This window comes from Adelges cooleyi, unplaced genomic scaffold (assembly GCF_023614345.1).
Source record: "Adelges cooleyi isolate 19-005CV unplaced genomic scaffold, UGA_ACOO_1.1 ACOO_flye_CR_arks_rails_tigmint_CR_PRNA_23, whole genome shotgun sequence".
Lineage (NCBI taxonomy): Eukaryota > Metazoa > Arthropoda > Insecta > Hemiptera > Adelgidae > Adelges > Adelges cooleyi.
Window position 1 is genome coordinate 3,832,746 of NW_026095893.1, and position 20,623 is coordinate 3,853,368.

Below are 20,623 nucleotides of genomic sequence, written 5' to 3' on the forward strand. Positions count from 1 at the left end.
GACTGTAAAAAAAAAAACGGATTATTTTTAAGGCCCCTGGATACCGACTGTTTTTTTTACAGCCTAAACACATTATTTTTTGTCCATCGCACAGGCCGATTCAGTGGTCCGATAAACAATCTAAATACAGACATGAATTCGTCATGAAGTTTACTTGAGATCGGCCAGAGTATTTTTTTCAATTTTTAATTTTAACCCTTTCCGAATTTTATTTTAAAATTTGAAATGTTATAAAATGTTCAAACGTGTTTTATGCGTAGTAGAAATAAGATATCAAAAAAGTACGCTGACCGATCTCAAGTAAACTTCATGACAAATTCAAATCTGTTTTTAGATTACTTATCGGATCACTGGTTCAGCCTGTGCGATGGAAAAAAATGTACTACTATATTACCTAAAATGGCTTTTACTCATAGACAAAATGATTTAAATTAAAAATAATACCATGAAGCTTATACAAATTAACCAGTAAATTAATTGACATGGTCGAAATTTATTAAAACCCCTTTTTTCTTAAATATTGCCTATACAAAACTCCTTAAAAATGGTCGGTATCCAGGCGCCTTAAACAATAACATAATAAAATAATGTCATATGAAGGACACAGGGGAAAAATGGTAGTTGTCACATTATGAAAATTTTAGAGTATAGCAAAAACAAAGTTCGTGAATTCCTCTACCTCTTACATAAGAACAAAAAAAAATCACATTAAATGCTACTCTAATAATAAATGTATTTATTTTAACAATATATTGTCATAAATAAAACAAATTATTGGCATAAATTGAAAAAAACTATTTGAAAAAAAATTTTTTTCATAATGTGACAACTACCGTTTTTCCCTTGTGCCCTTCATATATTAAACGTGAAACGGAAAGCGTCAATTTTTTTTACAAATCAAGACTAAAACGCGGAGTCGCTTTCCGAAGTCTCTACCGAACCGATTTTAATAATTTTTGTTTTGTTTTATAGTTTAACATCTTCTCTATGGGCGCTAAAAGACCGATTTTTTATTTTTGTTTTCAAAAAATATTTATAAGCATTATTATTTTTACTTTTTCATCATTTTTTCTAATACATCTAACTACGTTTTTAATCTCTAAATCAAAAATCAGCCTTTTAGCCCCCATAGAAAAAATAGTAAGCTTTGCATAAAAATAAAATAAAAATAAAAATCCGTCCGCCAGAAAATGACTTCTACAAAAGTAATTTTTTATCAAAATTTCGTCATAACTAGGAGAAAAATAACTTTAAAAGCATTATAATTAGAAAATTGTAATACGTGTTCTCCATGACATTAGTAGGCATATGAAAAATGGCTATTAGATCAATATTTGTCAAGTATTGCCTATCCTTTGCCCCTTAATAAATAGCGCTTTCCCTTCCCCTTAATATGAGTATCTACGCCATTATTAAACTCGTTATTTAAAATAACTTCTCATTTTTTTTGTTCATAACAATAGTAGTGTTAATTAGCATTAATTAATTATAATATCAATATTGTGTGAAATAATTATTTTAATAAATTATTTCGAGGTTGTAGTAATTTAATTTAGCAATAAAAACTCCCATCATTGTTTTCCTTATTTGATTTTATAATTGAAGGTATTTTATCATACATTTCCCCTTAGGCGATTCTTAAGTAAGATACTCGTTTTCATAACTAACGTTTAGCCGATGGTCGTTAGGTATGGCAATTTTTTAATATTATACAAACCCATTTTTAATTAAAAAAGACAGGACAGTCGAACGGTCACTGATGATATCTGTATATAAAACGGTCTAACGGCTATTAAGTTATTGTTAAGCCCAACAAACATTTCAAAACACATAATTTTAAATTAATTAAATTTTCAGTTAAGGGGATTGAAAAGCAACCTATTTACATGTATGTGTTATACGATACATAACCGTGTCCCTGAGAGGGCGTCGCACCGCCCATTTTTAAGGAGTAAAGTATAGGCAATTTTTTACAAAATCTTAATTTAAAGGTTAAACTGTGATGTGTAGTTATTAGTTCAATAACTAGGACTCTATTTTTGTAGTTAATTTATTTTTTGGACTATCACAGTATCCTTGAAAGCGATTTAAAAATGTTTTTTTATCTCTACATGTTTAAGCAAACTGAAAATAACTCGCTTAATTTTGGTTTTAGAGTAAAAGCACACATTATAAAATTAAAAGAAAACAATATTCCGGAGGGCAAGACGGTGCGTTTTTTTTCATTATTCCAAGTATAACGCTCAATACATAGCTTAGAAATAACGACTATTTTAACATTTTTAAATGACTGTAACTTTTCAAAAAACGCACCGTGGTGCCCTCCATAATATTGTTCCCTTTTAATTTTATAAGGATGCTTTTACTCTAAAACCAAAATTAAGCGAGTTATTTTCAGTTGGCGTAAACATGTTTGTAACACTGAAAATCACCAGTGCGACGCCCTCTTAACGTACAAACATTACATTCCAAAAGTATTATAATAATATAATATCATTATACTCGTTATATCTTACTTAAAACTGCCGTTTTATTCAAAAGCTTGAAATTATATTTAAGAGCATATACAATACTGATATAATATAATAGTATATAATAATTTGTTGTTGTTGTTACCCATAAATAAAAAATGTTATCTACAGATTTTTGAGAAAATCTTAAGCATTAAAATTATAGCCTCACTATAGGATTACAGTTTTGTAAAAGTATATGAGTTACTTTACTAGATTATGTTAAAAACCGATTTTTTTTGTTATGTAATACATTAAAAATAATACCCTGAAGCTTTTATAAAATATTAACCTGAAAATAAATGAACAGTGGAATTTCATTAAGAGCATTTTTTTTTTAATATTGCCTATACAAAACTCCTTTAAAACCACCTACTTTCAATCCCTTTAAAGAAATATCATAACAATATTATAAGTACCATAGCGTTAGTTTTTTTTTTTTGTAGAATATTCATTAATCAAGAAGAAATAGTTTTTTAGTATGCTATCATTATTTGTGCAAACATTTGTTAAAGATTACGACGCGTAAAATCCCATACACCACAAATGTATCCCAAAACACCACGTTGCCCGATATCCAGATATTCAAATCTAAATTTAACGGATTTTCGGATTTAGTGAAAAATTTCAAAATTATAAAACTTCCGGTACAAAAGGTGTACTCTACAATTATTTAAAATTATACATTTTTTTTAACTTAAGACTAAATCCATGAAATACGGCTAATCGAAATTTCTACCCGGATATTTCCATCACTTGCAAATTATAATAGAGTTAGAATGCTATAATAATATTCGTTTTATTTGTTATAACTTATAATATTTTCATACAGTTATTCACTGTCGTCAAAGTGTGTTTTTCCGAACGGTGATAGTTTTTTAGTAGAGACTTTATCACATTTCTTTTTTTTCTAATCGTTTCACGAATACAAGTACCTACTCGACCGGACAGCCGATATCAATATGATTTTGAATTATTGAAAAACCCAAAACGACGGCCGCCCGCACTCAGGACGGGAAAACGTGTGAGTTGCCTCCGACATACACATTACACACACACACACACACACATATTCAGACACATAATATTATATATGTATCTCTCAGAGGCGGTCCGGTTATAAAAACAACCTGTCTGACATGTCATTAAAAATGAGTTAACGAGCCGCTCTCGTACGCACCGACGCCCGCTCCCGACTGCTTTGCCCGTCACACATCAAGCACTATAATATAGCAATTGTGTATGTGTGTGTAAGTTTGTAAGTATGCGTGTGTGTGTGTGTGTGTGTGTGTAGAGTAATCGTCGACGGCGGCGGTGACAGTGACAAATGATTACAGAGAGCCCGGGGGCCACGTCACGCTGACTTCAAAACATTATGATAAATCACCTGTCAAACTATCTTTTCAGCATCTGCCAACCGACTTGACAGCAGCATCAAAAGTACTCCCGCCACCGCTGCCGGTCGTCGACGCGCCTCCGCTTACCCTTTGCCGCCGTCCTATGCCACGCGAGCTTGTCTACTCCGACGATGACGACGGTTTTACGGTGGCACTACATAATATTGTTATTATTATTATAGAATATAGTCAATGAGTTTTATACAGCGATACAGCTCCACAGCTGACCGAGCTCAGCGATGACATTTGACAATAATATACGATAATGTCAATCAAAATATTATTGTACCAAGCCACTAAAGAAACTCAATAATAATAATGTTCTAGGGATTATAAAAAAAAAAAACCGACAAGTTTTCCTATGTTTTTTTTTTAATAGCCGGACCGATATTACTCCAAGTAGTAAGTCTATGGATCAGAGATTGTAAACATTAGAGGACTTATAAGTTATAAACCCAATTTTTAAACATAACAACGCAGAATGCATTTTACTTTCTTCGTGGTGATTATAGAGCAAAAATAAACCTATTACAACAAAAACGAATAATGACAAGATTTTGGAGACGGTGTCATATCCTTTTTTTTTTGATAAACCTAATATTCAACATTTAAAATCACATTTTTTACTTTTTTTAAATAGCTATAACTTTTTTTCACGTTAATATTTTCAAAATCTTTTACGACAATGTCTCCAAAATGTTGTTATCTTTCGATTTTATAATAGGTGTTTTTAATCTGTTTTAGACGATCTGTTTTAATCTGGTCCACAGTGGTTTTCACTGTGGACCTAGTAAAACGCATTCTGCGTAGCTATGTTTAGATGAAAATAAGTGGTTTAACCACCGTCAAGGATGCTGTGATAGTCCAAAAAATAAAATAACTAGGAAAAAAGTCCTAATTACTGAACTAATAATTACATATCACAGTTTAACCTTTAAATTAAAACTAAAAACTGCCTAAAACTAACTATTTCATAAATAGGGGACATTCTTTTAAAATAGTACATAATTTATGTCAAAAGATTAAAAAGTTACTGAAAAACCTTATGTTATTTAGTGACCACCATAAATTATGCATACGACTAAAGAAAAGTTTCCGTTTTATTTGTATAATTTTTTTCAATACTAAATTAAATTGTAATCAAACCCATTTTTTTGTGTAGGTAATCGACACACATTTAAGTAGCATTCATTCTCTTTCCGACCCTTTATTAAAAACAACCTTCATGCTTAAATTGTTTAGTTTCTTAGAAAACTACATCTCATCATAGTCTTGTACGAAAACAGCTAAAAACTGCATTATATGATCTGGTAACATATGTAAATATTGTCAATATGGATTTCTTAAAAATTTGGTGTGTTAATATACACAATCACAAGTATGAACAAAATACTTATCTTTTTTACGGTAAAATAAGAACGGCTAGGTCACTGTAAAATACCTTTTATACCAGGAATTCGTGAGATTCAACTAACCCAGAAGCAAGATTGATGACCTCCATCTGTAGATCATCATCAAAGTCTTATATCAGTCACTAATCGCCATTGACGGAAAGGTCATATTTCTACCGAATATCCTGTTATAGCTACTCATAAAATCTGTGCAGTTTATTCTAGTCGATAGTCGCTTTTCCTGAACTGATATCGTGTTTCTTTTTTTTAGATTTCGGTTATTATGCAATCGCACGTTAAATAAACCTGGCTAAGAACACTCCTGGAAACTCACAGAATATTTTAGTTCTTATTCCATCAAAATTGGTCCAATAGCTTAATCGGATAGTTGCAACATAAAAACAAACATACATTACACCTCAAATCCGCAGTCGGGTACAATTTAAGTAAAATTAAAAATTTTGAAATTATTTTATTTTATTTTCTGCCTCATTTCTTACGGTGACTATTTATTTGCTACTCCTGTATTAGGATTGATAGAAATGTGAGAAGTGAAGGTTTGCCGACTGACGAGTGACGACAGTAATTGTATGGATTATTACAGAAAAAAAGAAGATGTCAAAGTCAATAGTGCATACAATTTTAACTTACAGAAAAATCATTGTAAAGAGTTCGTTAGTTAATTAAAATAAAACGTTAGTAAGATAAGAATTTAATTTAAAAAAAAAATAATGTGTACTGTTTTGGTGTAGTGTGTTAAATTTCCAATTTATTACTACACCACGTACCTATTTTGTTGGCGAAAGACATATTAATATAACAACGGCGCCATCTAGTTGTAAATGTGCACACATAAAGGTCCAATTAAATAATACCATTGAGTATACGGTATATTCAGAATATAGAGTTCTGTCATGTTTTTTACTTAAATATTATCAAAATCAGCAAAATGTTATGTTAATTAAAAAACAGTTCGAAAATAATTATCTATCTTAATTTAATCAGTCAAAATGAGATAATGTAGACATCAATCATGTAGTAGATATATTATATTATGTAAGCTGTAAAGAAGTGCCATGTTTATAAAATTAAACTCATAGCTCAAACGGAACTTAATTTCGTATGATTATTTTTAGTTTATGACAATATAACTTTATAAACTGTTTTATTTGTTGTTATTCTATTGTAAAATCTCTTATTTTACATTTTTTTTTATATACGTAGATAAATCTAATATCGATACAAATTCACCTAAGAACTAAAAGAAAGTAGCGGATTTTCAGGTTATAACAGTATTGCATGTAGAATCTGATTTTGCATTAAACCAGTTAAAAGTTCGTAAGAGTCGGTTTTAACCCTTTCAGACTAATTTAGGAAGTGGTCTGATTGTAATTCTTAAATTTTCCTTTTAAAGGCACGCTAATGAATATTTATCATTAAAAAATATATACACGCATAATAGTTATCAACAATGGTTTGATTGTAACACAAAAAACAAATAGATAATATATTTATTATTTTGAATAAATGTTATGCTTTATATTTAAATTTATCCGAAATCTTATTTTTATAAAACACTTATATTGTCTTAAACTAATACATTTTTAAGATTAATATTATGTTGAATTATTAATAACGCGTCAAAGTTTAGCATTAATAAATAGAGAGTAAAATCCTCAAAAAAAAAAATTTCATATTTTTCCCGAATTAAATTTATTATTTTAACTTTAAGTCATCAATATGACAATTTTAGTTAATAGGTATAATTTCAATTTAATTTATTAAAATTGATTTCAGTTTAAAATAATAAATAACAATATTAACTTTTGAAGTCCAACAACATAATATTAATTACTGCTTACAACTGTGTAATACTCATATTCGTATTTAGGTATATCTTGGTAAGTCTATAGATAAATCCGCAACAATATAAGAGACTAGCGCGTACATTGCCGTGTTCAAGTCTAATGCATCTGGGTCTTCGACTGCCATTGTGTCAGCTTGTGTGTGATGATACCAGAAATATTTTTCATTTTTGTTCATCAAGCTCAGTCCCGGTACCTTTAAACGTTGAAATCCATCAATGTCGGACCCGACAGTTTCGGTTTTCGAAATCACTGTGGTCGCATTGATTGAGTCAAACATCCTAAACGGAAAACTCGGCAATGAAAGTGCAAATTATAAAAGATAATAAGGTTCATAATATGGTAAATTAAAATTTACTTGGCCACTTCTTTCATTATGCATGCCGACTTGTCCGAACCGTGAAATTCCAGGCCGTAAGGTGTGAACGTGCCATCGTCAGATTCCATGACCAAATCGAAGTTGTCAAGTTCATTCGCGTGTTGTTCTAAATAAGCGTTTGCCCCTAAATAACCCATCTCTTCGGCAGTCCACAGTATACACCTTAAACAACAACCACACGGGTTCAGCTCAACATAGATTACGATAAGCTTGTGTTAATCTATGGACTATGATATATTATAATAGTTTACTAATCACGGTATACTATCATGATAAGGTTGAAATCCGTAATCTGAACTCTGAAGTATCCGGTTACTGCTATCATTTTCAATTCCGGATTAACGGACTTATCATTTTTTAACCCAGGAAAATAATAAAAGTTCTGTTTTACAATGTGTATATACCTAAGTTTATAACGTTAATTTCATTATTTAAATACCAATTTGAATTGAAGTCAACAACTCGACTTATTGTTGTAAGGCTAAAAGACTAGTGGGACTTATACCAACGTCATTTCTAGTGAGCTGATGGATAACTCGTTACATACATTTATCAGTAAAAACTAAATTATTTAATTTTTTTTGGCGGTACGCAATAATGTATCTCCTTGTTTTCCAAAAACGTTTAGATATCGATTAATTTATGGACCATTTAATTTACATGATACTTAGAACCTACACATCCCTAGATCCAGGTAGCAAGTTTTTATAGCTAATGTAATAATTATTAAAAAATAATAATTAAGTAGTTAGGTACTACTGGCTTATGGGCAACGATGCTGTCATAGAGCATTCTATGATCACAAACATTCAAAGTCAGAAGGCAAGTCAGGAATAACACATAAGATAAAAATGAAATTACTTTCAAAATTATCTTTCATGTATATATTATAAATGCTAATGTACATATTTAAGATATGTTGTACAAATGTCATTTTTCGCATAATTCTAAATGAACAATAATAAAATGTTCTGAAATTACTACCTTACCCAAAATTCACTCGGTTGTCTTACCTTATGGTCCTCTTGGGTTTCAGCCCGAGTTCTTTAAGCACTACTAGGCTGTTCCAGCTGACGAACGCCCCTCCACCGTCGTCCATAGCGCCTTCGCCCACGTCCCAGCTGTCCAGGTGTCCAGAAACCACTAAAACCCGTTCTGGTTTGGTCGTGCCCTTGATCTCCGCCACGGTGTTTCTAGAAGTCGCGTTGGGAAAGAATTTCGGATTCATCTTCAATAATATTTCTATTTTGTTACCTGAAATATATATTCATAACAAATTAGAAATTAAACACTATTGCAGACGCAGGTACTCATACCTCTGTCGTACATTCTCTGCAACATTTCCGCGTCCTCGATGGTTATACAAGCAGCCGGTATCTTTTTTATGCCTTCGCTATACTGCTGATGTCCGGTGTGCGGTGTGTACAACGAAAAGGGAGTGATGGATCTGATCAGAACGGCTATGGCACCATACTTAGCTGCAATACTGGCCCCAAGAGACCTGTACTGTGCCGTAATACCATACGAAACATACGGCTGGTTGTAAACAACAATCTTTCCTTCGATCTGACCGAGACAGAAATATAATTATTCAGTTTATTTTTAGGGAATTATAATTAAGAACCAACACCCACATAATATTTGTGTCAAGGTTCTCTCATCTTTTGTCATAGTTTATTGTAAAAAAAAAAATCAATTTAACGTACAATCGAAGATTTGTTGTGTAGGTCGTCGAAAGAGTTTACAACTACCACTTCGGCATTGATGCCATTCGGAGGAGTGCCTACGCTGGTTCCCAATCCCAACATGCCCAGTTTCTTAGATCTGGGACTTATTAACCATGCAGACTCATCACCTCTATAAACAAAACAAAAAAAAAACTATTGATTCATCTATCAATAACAATTTATTAATAAACTTCAAAAATTATATAAAACTAAAATAGTTAGCTCCTAATAAATCTTACTAGTATCTTTTAAAATTCAAGTCAACACGGTTTTTGCTTCAATTCAAAAATTATTTTTACCAACACGTTTAATTAGTTTTTGTAAAGTATTTTACGATCTTTGCAATGTAATTTCTGTATTTTTAAAGCTTTTTGGCCTGTAGGCTATATTGAGAAAATAAATATACAAATGTAGAACTCTTATAATATTATGGTCGATTGTGTAGTTATTTTAATAGTATTTAGTATTGACCATACTATGTATATAGATATACATGCTTAATAATCCTTATCCCAAACACGCTGTAAAACGATTTAAACCTCAACAATTAAAATACAATATTACTTATAACCCTTATTGTTGTATAATTTATTTTAGCCCTCCCGGTCAAATACGCCATAAGAATATACATATATATATATAGTTAAAAAAATATTTTAATACATTAAAACAATATAATTTCATATCACAATAGCTTACCAGTGTTCAATATAATTATCAAAAACTAAGAATAGTCTTGAGTTATTATAATATTAATAATAAATAATTTAATGAAATATTGTGTTTTATATTTTTTAATTAGTTGTCTAATATTTCCAGAAAAAGCCATCACTATAGCTATATTATTTGATTTATCATTTGATTTATACGGAGCAAGTTGTTCGTGAAACTGTATGGACTTTTAACTGTTAATAATTGTGTACAAAATAGAGGTCATTGGTCTGGCGGAATGAACATATCTCAAAATAATAATGATGGACAAAATGTTAGTTTAATATGTAAAATTATCATATTCTATGGTTTTGAAAAATGTACACTTTTACTTTATATTACTTCTAAACTAGCCGGAAAAGTCGTACATCAATATAACGGGATAAAGAATTAAAGGCTGTGTGTGGCTTCTCGAACAACTCTATTAGGCACTCAATCAAACATTACTTTACTTTAATATCACTTTCATTATTACTTTCCGTCTAATTTTACAAAATGTAAATGTATAAAACCTAAATCGGTATCCAATATTCAAGTTATAAATGAAAATAAAACAGCTTTAAGATCAGTTCATCGACTTCACCCCTTTTAAACTGATTCATATACACACTAAGCTACTTGATTAAGATACATATTATATTATAAATTATAATAAAACGGTAAGTTTTAGCTAACTACAAATATCAAGATTCAAGAGTAATACCTACATCTCAACAAAACAGTTTAAATATACAAAAAAAAATGTTGTCAAACATGTTTCAATAATTTTAAACTATGTTATAACTAAAGTTAAGACACAGAGTTTGATATTCTCAAAAATGTTGAAACAGATTCTCAAATTTTTAAAAATTGATATTTATGTGAGACTATACCAATATTATTTATTTGGTAATATTATTTTATACCAATTATTTTTAGGCTTACTAATAATAGAATTGTGTTCGTTATCTTACATTAAACGCTCTCGTAATTTAATAAATGAAAACATTAAAAAATATACAGTACATTTTCTTTAAGGGAAACGGAAAGGACAAATGATAGGCAATATTTAACCAAAATTGATCTAGAAGCCATTTTATATATACCGAATATATATATTTTTTAAATATTATGTTTTTCTAGTTACAAAACTTTTAAAGTTATTTTTCTCCTAGTTATGGCAAAAGTAATTTTCTGGCGTATCTATTGGACAGATTCCAATTTTTCTTATTCTTATGTGAAGCTTATTGTTTTATTAATGGGGACTAAAAAGCATATTTTTTAATTATCAATTAGAAAATTAGTTAGATTTATTAGAAAAAAATCGGCCTTTTAGCCTATAGAGAAAATTTGTTTTAAAAAAAAATTCAAAATCAGTTCGGTAGACACTTGAACCTTTGTCTTTATTTTAAAAAAAATCGACGCTTTCCATTTCCCTTAAGTATAACCAGGGCTTAAAGTGGGGAAAAATTACAGGGGGGACTAATGTCTCCATATAGCTTAAAGCGTTCCATATATAATTTTATGTATAATGTCTAATGCATATAGTATATGTAATATAGAAACAGTGATTGTGTAACATACTAATCCCACTTTTATCCCTAAATAATGTTCAAATATGTAATTTATTTCATAAAAAATTTAAATCACAAATAATACAACATTTTTAAGAATAACTCGTGTTTTATATAAATTTAACATTTTGAAAGAGAATATTTTTTCTAATAATATTAAGTTGTAAGTAGTGGTTGTCTTTTAAGAAAACTAAAAAAATCACCCAGACAAAAAATATATACATCATAAAAATGTAGTGTTTTTAGTGCTTTAAATTGTACAAGAAAAAATTCAAATTCTACGCATGGTGGGGTGAGCATGCTTAAAAAATCACACATTCACACTTTACCTATTTATATATGTTATCACTTATGGGCTAATCGAATACCTATTTATCACAGTATAGCCATTTACAATAACTAATAAAATCAATTAATTTTACACATATATTAGATAGTCCATAATTTGTATTAAATACATTTGATAAAAGTAAAGTAACAATCGATAAAAAAATAAAAACCAACATTTAATCTCAACGGAATTCTGAATTATAATGACTAATGTTTAGTTATAATTGGAGCGGTACGGTGTACCTTACGAATAATTTGTTAAAGGGGTCGCTTTTTAACCACCATTGGAGGTAAAGGGACTGAGTCCCCCTGCGCCCCCCCCCCACTTTAACCCCTGAGTATAACAAGCTATGAAAGTCGTTCTCAGACACTTTTACCTAATATTCCTCCTATTCATAATAATTATGAATATATTGTATTAATCATACTGCAATTATAAAATTATAGCATTACTGTATTATAATCAGTGAACCATCCACTAATATCTGAGGGAATAACATATTTAACACTCGCCCACCCATTAAATCAATAATATAACTACACATTAATATAATATTTTGTATTATAATGCGTAATATGTTATGTTTGTTAGGTATGATAAGATATATATTTTTAAACTGTTTTCTTAACACCCCACAAAGGTAACGGTTATCGATATAAAATCCTAATTTTATATGTTTTGACTTGTACAGGTTTACGATACTGTGTATTTACTATAATATAGTTGCCATGAGATGTTTTATTTACGACGTAACTCAATTATTGTGTACCGCGTATGTCTTTAGGTTCATAGGTCACTGAGCGGTCAACACAATAAGCGATTTTTTACGTTACAGCGTTTAGGTTCAAGTACTATTTATATCACCTTTGCCAGGCTTCGAACGTCATCTCCTCGCCGTGCACGTTGTCGAGGTGCGCAGCCTTGAGTTTGTCCAACATGTAATCAATCGAATTCTCCAGGTTTTTAGTACCGACCAACCGGGAACCGAACGTGTCTGTGAATTCGGCCAGCTCGGCCCACGTGCGGCCTCTGTGCGGACCGTCGAGGACGTACGCCAGCACTTGTTTCACAATCGGCCGGTAACCCGCGATCTCCTTGCGCAAATCTTCGCTCAAGTCACAGTTGTCTGCCACCGGCTTATCCGCCCTGGTCACTACAGAAAACGTCCACAACAACAGCCATAGCGAGGGCGCGACAACCGCAACAACGTACATGGTGATGACGCTCCGGCAATCGATCTGATACTGATTGAATGTGATGCGTCCGTGCCTATATAAACATAACATACATTAATACTGTTATTAGTGGACGGGCCAGCAGTACACCTCATCTTTGCTGTTGTTACGCAAGCAATCGCAGGTGTCCGAATTCGTTATCGACCTTTTATAAATATAGAAAACTAAATATTTCATAAAGAGGACGCCACACGCGTCACAGATTTTTTTTTAAATTTCGTGTCTATACATTTTTTTAATAAACACTAAATTGTAAAGTAGAAAAATATTCCATTGAAACCGATTACATTGAAATCAAGCATAATCTAAACCAGCGCAGTCCAAACCAAGTAAAGTATAAATCAGTACAGAAGAAGTTAGCAAAGTCGGGTCAATGCAGTTAATACACCTGGATGTGATTTCATCACAATTAATTTTTATAAAAATCATTGTCCATATTGTAGTAATCTGAAATTTGTCTTATGGCACCTACAAATTTCTAAATTCGGTCATGAATAATTTTACTATTTTATTTTTATATTCAGTTAAAACCCTTTGGAAATATTATATAGTTTTATCATTATTATTACTTTTCTAAATAATAGTATATTTATTTTCTTACAGCTGAAACGTATAGAAAACACTTATTATGTGTAATTTATTATGTTTTATTAGTATTATATATTATTATGTGGTATTTATTGAAATAAGAAGAAAACATATTTTGATGTTGTTTTTTGTATGGTTGTTCAAACAATTACCTGTTAGTCATACATCAATGCACTAAACAAGAGATACATCCAAAACAAAAACACCATTTAAATCGACCTAGTTAAATTATTTGAAGTCAAAGTTAAAACGGTTTCGATTATTATATTTTGGGCCAATTTTTTTTTACTTAAGCAATTTTAAATGTAGGGCAATTAAGATTATTCCGATATTCAAATAAATAATATGGCAACGTTGCACGTAAATTTGTTTTCAATCGTATTGGTTTTGTGGGTCAGCGGTAAGTTCTTTGTGAGTTTTAAGTGTTCTCAATCGTTCGGCCAAAAAGGTAAAACGTTCTCAATTGTATTTTACCGTTACCCACCGGCCGCCATTCCCCCATCTACCCCTACTGAACTAGGGCCTACATATACGCTATCAGAAAGCATTCATTAAGGCACATTGTATGGGTAATTTGTCACTAAAAATTAACGTAAAATTTGTAAACATATATTATACATTTTATATATTTTAACAAAATAAAGAGAGATCTATTTTTATATTTAATTATTTTAACGCTTACAGGCTCTATTTTTGTACAAAACTAGAAAAATTCGTATCATTTACAAGGTATTGATCAAAGCACAATTTGTACTGCCACAATCAAGGTATACGCCTGGCCACAGGAGCCTTCAGGACGAGCCCAGTAGATAGCATATTGTTTTATTCTGGAGAACCTCCCCTCCACCTCAGACGCCAAAGTCACATCTTAAAGTACATAACCAAAATTAAAAACCTAGCCGATCACATCACCAGAAATGTCATCCATAACCCACTCCCCCCCAACCTCATGTCTAACCGATGCACAATCTTCGAAAATTTTAAAATAATCAGTGAAAACTTAAATTTCCAAGCACAAACATTACACAAAATCAGGCCTTCTCTACCTCCTTGGCTCTGGTCGCCTTCCATCAACACTCAACTGACAGAATACTGCAAACACAGTCTTGACAGCTCAATTATGCGCAGTTATTTCAATGAAATAATAGCTCAACAATTCCCGGAATATACGCAATTATACACAGATGCCTCTAAAAATATAACTGGCGTGGGTTTCTCAGCAATCACAAAGCAGGAAAATCACCTTTTTCAACTACCGCCCTCTTCTAGCATATATACAGCGGAAACTTATGCTATCTACTCAGCCCTAAAAATCATCACATCTTCAAATACCAAAAGCAACAGCATCATTATCAGTGACTCTCTGAGCGCCCTCTCATCAATCTCAAACCCCTATGCCAAGAATGAGCTTGTTCAACACATTCAGAAATTTATATCTGAAACAAATTTATCGATATGTTTCATGTGGGTCCCATCGCATATAGGAATACCCGGAAATGAGAAAGCAGACACGGCAGCATATGAAGCCACCACATCCCCCCTCTCCACAAAAATCCAGACATTAACCTCACCCGAAACTTTTAACATAATTTACCACAAAATAATGGAAAAATGGCAAATTTTTTGGCTAAACCTTCCTCTTTCCAATAAACTTAGAAATGTAAAACTAAACGTTAAAAAATTGAAGTACCCCCCTAACATTAAAAGAAGAGATGAAACAAACATCACCCGAGCTAAAATAGGCCACTCTCACCTAACCCGTGCATACCTTATCAACAAGGAACCAGCACCAGTTTGCGACACTTGCAAGCAAATATTATCGATAGAACACATAATCATCAACTGCCCCAAATATAGAGAAGCACGAAAGAAACTCAACAATCCTCTCACACTTCACCAAGCATTCAAAGAAGAAAACACCACTGAAATCATCAAATTTTTTCACAATGTAAATATAAGCCATAAACTATAAATATCATGTTATTCTAATTCCTAAATTTATTGTACATTAACTTCTAGGTTAATAATCCTGTAATTGAAGCCTTTACCATTAATAAAAAAAAAATTTTAAAAAATTGTACTGCCATGGGAGAGGGAATCAACAGTCAACGGGTATCAGTAACCGTAATCGTATCCACCCTAATATCTAAACCGGTCTAACAGCTGCCTCGAATAAATGGAATATTTCTTAATTTAAATACATTGTGGAAAACTTATTCAAATAAAGTTTTATTCGAATAAAAATGTCCATAACTGTTTCTTACTACGTTTTGATAAAAAATATAAAAACCGTTTGCTCAAAATTGATAAGAACTGTGCAGCAGTGATCTGAAAAAAAAAAAGCTATTGAAAATAATATCTCCTTAATTTTTTTTAATAAAAATCCTCAAAATAGGTCAAATTATGTTTTTTAGGTCGCTGAATTTTAATTTTAAATAATTTGTTGAATAATTCCTCTACTTAGGTATTAGAGGAAGGTCTTAGGGATTATGGGGGGAATGTTTTTGCATCATTATCATTCATTTTTAATGCTTCATTATTGAAATACATAGCACAGGATTTTTTATTCTCACCTTTATCGTCTTACCATTTTTTTGTTGACCATTAATCGTGTAACTTTTATAAATGCCATTTTAAAAAAACAATAGCTTAACAAAATAATCAAACATGTACTGTAAATGCTGTAGCAATTACATACATACAAATTCTAGTGTCCTATTATTTTATTATGTATTTAATATCTACATTGTGGTAAGTCATGATAAACCGGCAGAGTGAATATAACTCCAATACGATAAGGCAATATTTCGAAATAATCAATTAATTTCAGTAAAAGGATTAAGTATATAGTATATACTTAATCTTTTCTTTTACTTAATACTTTTCATTTAAGGTATCTTATCTTATATAGTAAACTTTCTGGAATAGACTATACCATGGGGCGGTGCTTTATAGTGGCCTAACGATCAAACAAAAATTGGTTAAGTAATAAAATTAATCTATTTTATTTTATTTTATTAAAATAATACAAATATGACTAATTAAATAAAAAAATAATTATTAATAATTAGTCAAAATAATTAATTAGTAATTAAATTAATGAAAATTAGCTTAATCAAGATTAAATGGTTTCATTTAAATAATTAACTTTAAATTTATATTTTTTAACTATTGCGCTGAACGCCGCGCTGCGCTGCATGCCTTAATTGAAACAATTATTTAGTTTTAAACTAACACAATAACTATATAATTGCAGATATTTGCAACTATTTATTTGTCTTGTTTTATCTTGATTATACCTTATTGTATATTTTAATGTAGGTTTAGCAAGTATACCATAATACACTTATTTAGTAGAGTCGAATTTCGTAAAAGAACATAATTAATAATGATTGTTTAAATATACTTTTTTACAGAAAAAAAGGGCGAGGGAGTAACAATATATTATAATTAAACATTGGACAATATGCTATAACAGAATGTAGGTACATAACTTTTCTTACATATTTTTTTTTATACCAAAAAAATTGATCTCAAAAAAAAATGTTAAAAATTAAAATTGGGTATTTTTATATACTACAGTACTTAACTACTAAAAAATTAGGTCATTACGGCCATATGAAAAATACATTTTTGATCGCCTTTTTCGTATTCTAGACCACTAAGAACACATTGCGCTGTGAGGGTCTGATAAAAAATATATCTAACAATAAAACATCCTAACACATGTACCCTGTAAAATACTGTACACGTGTTTTTACACAATTGCTTTTAGTTTTTTATTAGGACTGAGCATAGGCCGAGTATAAGTCAATATCGGCTGATATTGGGCTTATCGAACTTTCTTGGATATAAGTAAGTAGATTTTTCTCGAAAATTTGAACTCTGATAACAGCAATAATTTCTTTTATCGACTAATGATTTATAAAGTAACTATACAAATAAATATCAACTCATGCCTACTTTTTAGCTTTAGTTTTTAACTTAAATTTATTCAAAAAATTGCTTCTTAACGAAGTAGGTATAGTACAATATTGAATACGCAATTTATAATTAAATTATTATACTCTAAATAAAAGTGTACTTACAACTTTTGAAGCATGTGTGTAAAATTTACTTTAATTATTTATACTGCTTTGATGTGACTTTTTTGGATCGTGTCTATGGGCTTATATATAGAGAGAAAACCCAAAATTTAATTATGTTTTGCATAACAAGTTAGTTATTTACACAGCTGGGTTTTTTTACATGACAAATTGCTCTGACGTTCAGACTATTTTTTTTTAATTTGTTTCTTACATTAAAAAATTGTAATTAATTAATGTAGGCCACTTTATCGACAAAAATTATATTAATTTTATCCAAGGCAGTGGAGGTTTTGTAAAAATGGGGCTGGTTTAATATAAATCACCTTATTGAAAACAAATTTTTTTAAATTTTGAGTTGAAAATAATCTAATATTTGTTCTCGATGATTAGGAAATTCAAAATACTAGTAACATTAGATAATAACATAAACCAGTTATATTTGTCGTAATAGAGTGGATGGAGCGATGAGTTGATTGTTTGTCTACCCTTATAATTCGTTGCTAATCAAACTAAATTTTCAATACCGTAATCAACAAGTTAATGAATATATTTTCCAAATACCTTTTGTCATAATAAATCTATACAATATATCACTTTAATAACCCGCGAGTGTGATTTTAGTTTCCATGTGAAACTGAGATAGTATTGTTACACAATGCTTGGATTCTATTTTACTATATTTTTTATTACATAGCACAAATCAGATATCGTACCTAAAAGATATTTCATTGGGCCAAAAATGTTAAAAGTCTACCCGTTCTCCAAAATTTAGAATAACCAAAAATTTACATAGTTATCTTAATATCACGTGCACTAACTTTTCAAAGATACTAGAAGAATAAATTTCAACTTTGTATAGAACATTCTTGAGGTATAATATTATCGATTTACGTTGACAAACAGAAAATAAATCATAAACTTTTTCCTCTAGAAGGATTGAAAATTGGTCCTTTATTTCACTATTTTTAGCGTAGTTTAAAGCCTTGTCAATTTACATTAACAAACTAACAAAATAGAAAAAAAATGATTTATGGCTGTTTTTATATATAAGTTATAAGAAAACATAATATTATACAATTTTCTCAAAATTCTGTAGTCAAACTTTTATTCAATATTATTAAATTATCAAATTTTTCTTTTATATTTAAGGAAAAATTTCTAGATTGCAATATGTGAATAAATCAACATTCAACAGGTATCAAACACCACCTGACACCATACTATAATCTTTCTTAAAGAAGGTTTAACTTATCGCTTAAGGTTTGACCGGACTTGTTTCTAAAAATATATAATTGTAAAACTCTGTATTCAGTTATTATGGGCCAAAACTAATCTCCTTAATTACGTATTAGGGAGGGTTCAGAGTAAAGGTTAAGGGCGTATTTAAGTTTTAATAGACACGACCAAGAATAATGAATATATTTCGTTTATGTATACATATAATCGGGTAGCTTCAAGTAAGTTTCAAAAGATGATAAGGCTCTAGATACTAAAGTACTATAAAAGATACAAAATTTGAATATTGTGTCGCATATAGTAATATAGCATAAACAAAAAAGGTTACAGTCTACTTAAAGCCTGACGACTAAAATTATAAACATGAAACATGCTTTAGCCTGCTGGCTCCTGAATAGTGATTATTTCTGATCTATAATCTCTTTGCGATTTATGACGATGGTATAGATTTAGCTACACGTCTGGCCAAAACGTTTGCATGACGACGACGACTCGTTATACACATATTATACGTTCAAAGTAGACGCGCTACTTTCGTGGCTCTATTTTGTGTCATTTTTGTTATCATTTTCGAGCCGGGAGGCCAAGACAAAAGCATGTTCCATGCTAAAATATTTTAAAGAAACATAACAAAATTGCAATTATCCGGTTAGTACTTGCAAATTCAAAAATACAACTTGCGAATTATTATTTGATTATATTATAAATTTATATTATTTGTCCTAAATGTTATGTAAAGTTAAGGTTATAAAATAGTTTGAGTTAAAAAAAAAGTATCAAAACAAAATTATAAAATATTGTATATTATATTTTTAAGGGGAACGGAAAGCGTCCATTTTTTTACAAATCAAGACTAAAACGCGGAGTCACTTTTCGAAGTCCCTACCGAACCGATTTTTTATTTTTGTTTTCAAAAAATAATATTAGCATTTTTATTTGTACTTTATCATTTTTGCTAATACATCTAACTACGTTTTTAATCGCTAAATCAAAAATCGGCCTTTTAGCCCCCTTAGAAAAAATAGTAAGCTTTGCATACAAATAAAATAACTAAATAAAATACGTCCGCTAGAAAATGACTTCTATAAAAGTAATTTTTTATCAAAATTTCGTCATAACTCGGAGAAAAATAACTTTGAAAGCATTATAATTAGAAAATTGTAATACGTGTTCTCCTTAACATTAGTAGGCATATGAAAAATGGCTATTAGATCAATATTTGTCATGTATTGCCTATCCTTTGCCCCTTAATAAATAGCGCTTTCCGTCCCCCTTAAATTCTATATTTGCTTTAAATAAAGAAAAATTGGTTTATAGAAATTTAATGAATTGTATTGTACATATTATAATATTTTAATTACTATGAAGATACATTTAAATCTGTCCTTTTTAGATTCAAATGTACTCGATAGTTGGGGTATATTTGAATAAAAGTAAAGATCTATTTTAAAATGTATAGATTAAAAATGTAATTTATGATTCGTGAGGAACATGAAATATTACAGTAGCATATATTACAAACATGTACCAAAATACAGGTTGAAACTCTTAAACTTGAAATTTGTCATAAAAAAAAATTAAGAAAAATAATACCATTGTCTTTTACATCTAC

At 30.2% G+C, this 20,623-nt stretch overlaps 1 protein-coding gene across 2 annotated transcripts; it reads right to left on the reverse strand.

The window, feature by feature from the left end:
• Window positions 1-6,911: 6,911 nt before the first annotated feature.
• Window positions 6,912-17,804, reverse strand: LOC126835368 (carboxypeptidase Q-like). 2 transcript variants are annotated; one of them, XM_050567900.1, is made up of 8 exons: window positions 17,776-17,804; window positions 15,978-16,015; window positions 12,729-13,133; window positions 9,249-9,399; window positions 8,859-9,108; window positions 8,556-8,796; window positions 7,522-7,704; window positions 6,912-7,444 (listed from the first exon to the last, which is right to left on the reverse strand). In XM_050567900.1, the coding sequence occupies exons 3-8, from the start codon at window positions 13,076-13,078 to the stop codon at window positions 7,186-7,188; spliced, it is 1,434 nt and encodes a 477-aa protein (XP_050423857.1). In that variant the 5' UTR covers window positions 13,079-13,133; window positions 15,978-16,015; window positions 17,776-17,804; the 3' UTR covers window positions 6,912-7,185. The 2 variants fall into 2 exon arrangements, with proteins under 2 accessions (XP_050423857.1, XP_050423856.1); XM_050567899.1 differs by lacking the exon at window positions 15,978-16,015 and having other exon boundaries at window positions 6,913-7,444; window positions 17,776-17,798.
• Between the last annotated feature and the right edge of the window lie 2,819 nt (window positions 17,805-20,623).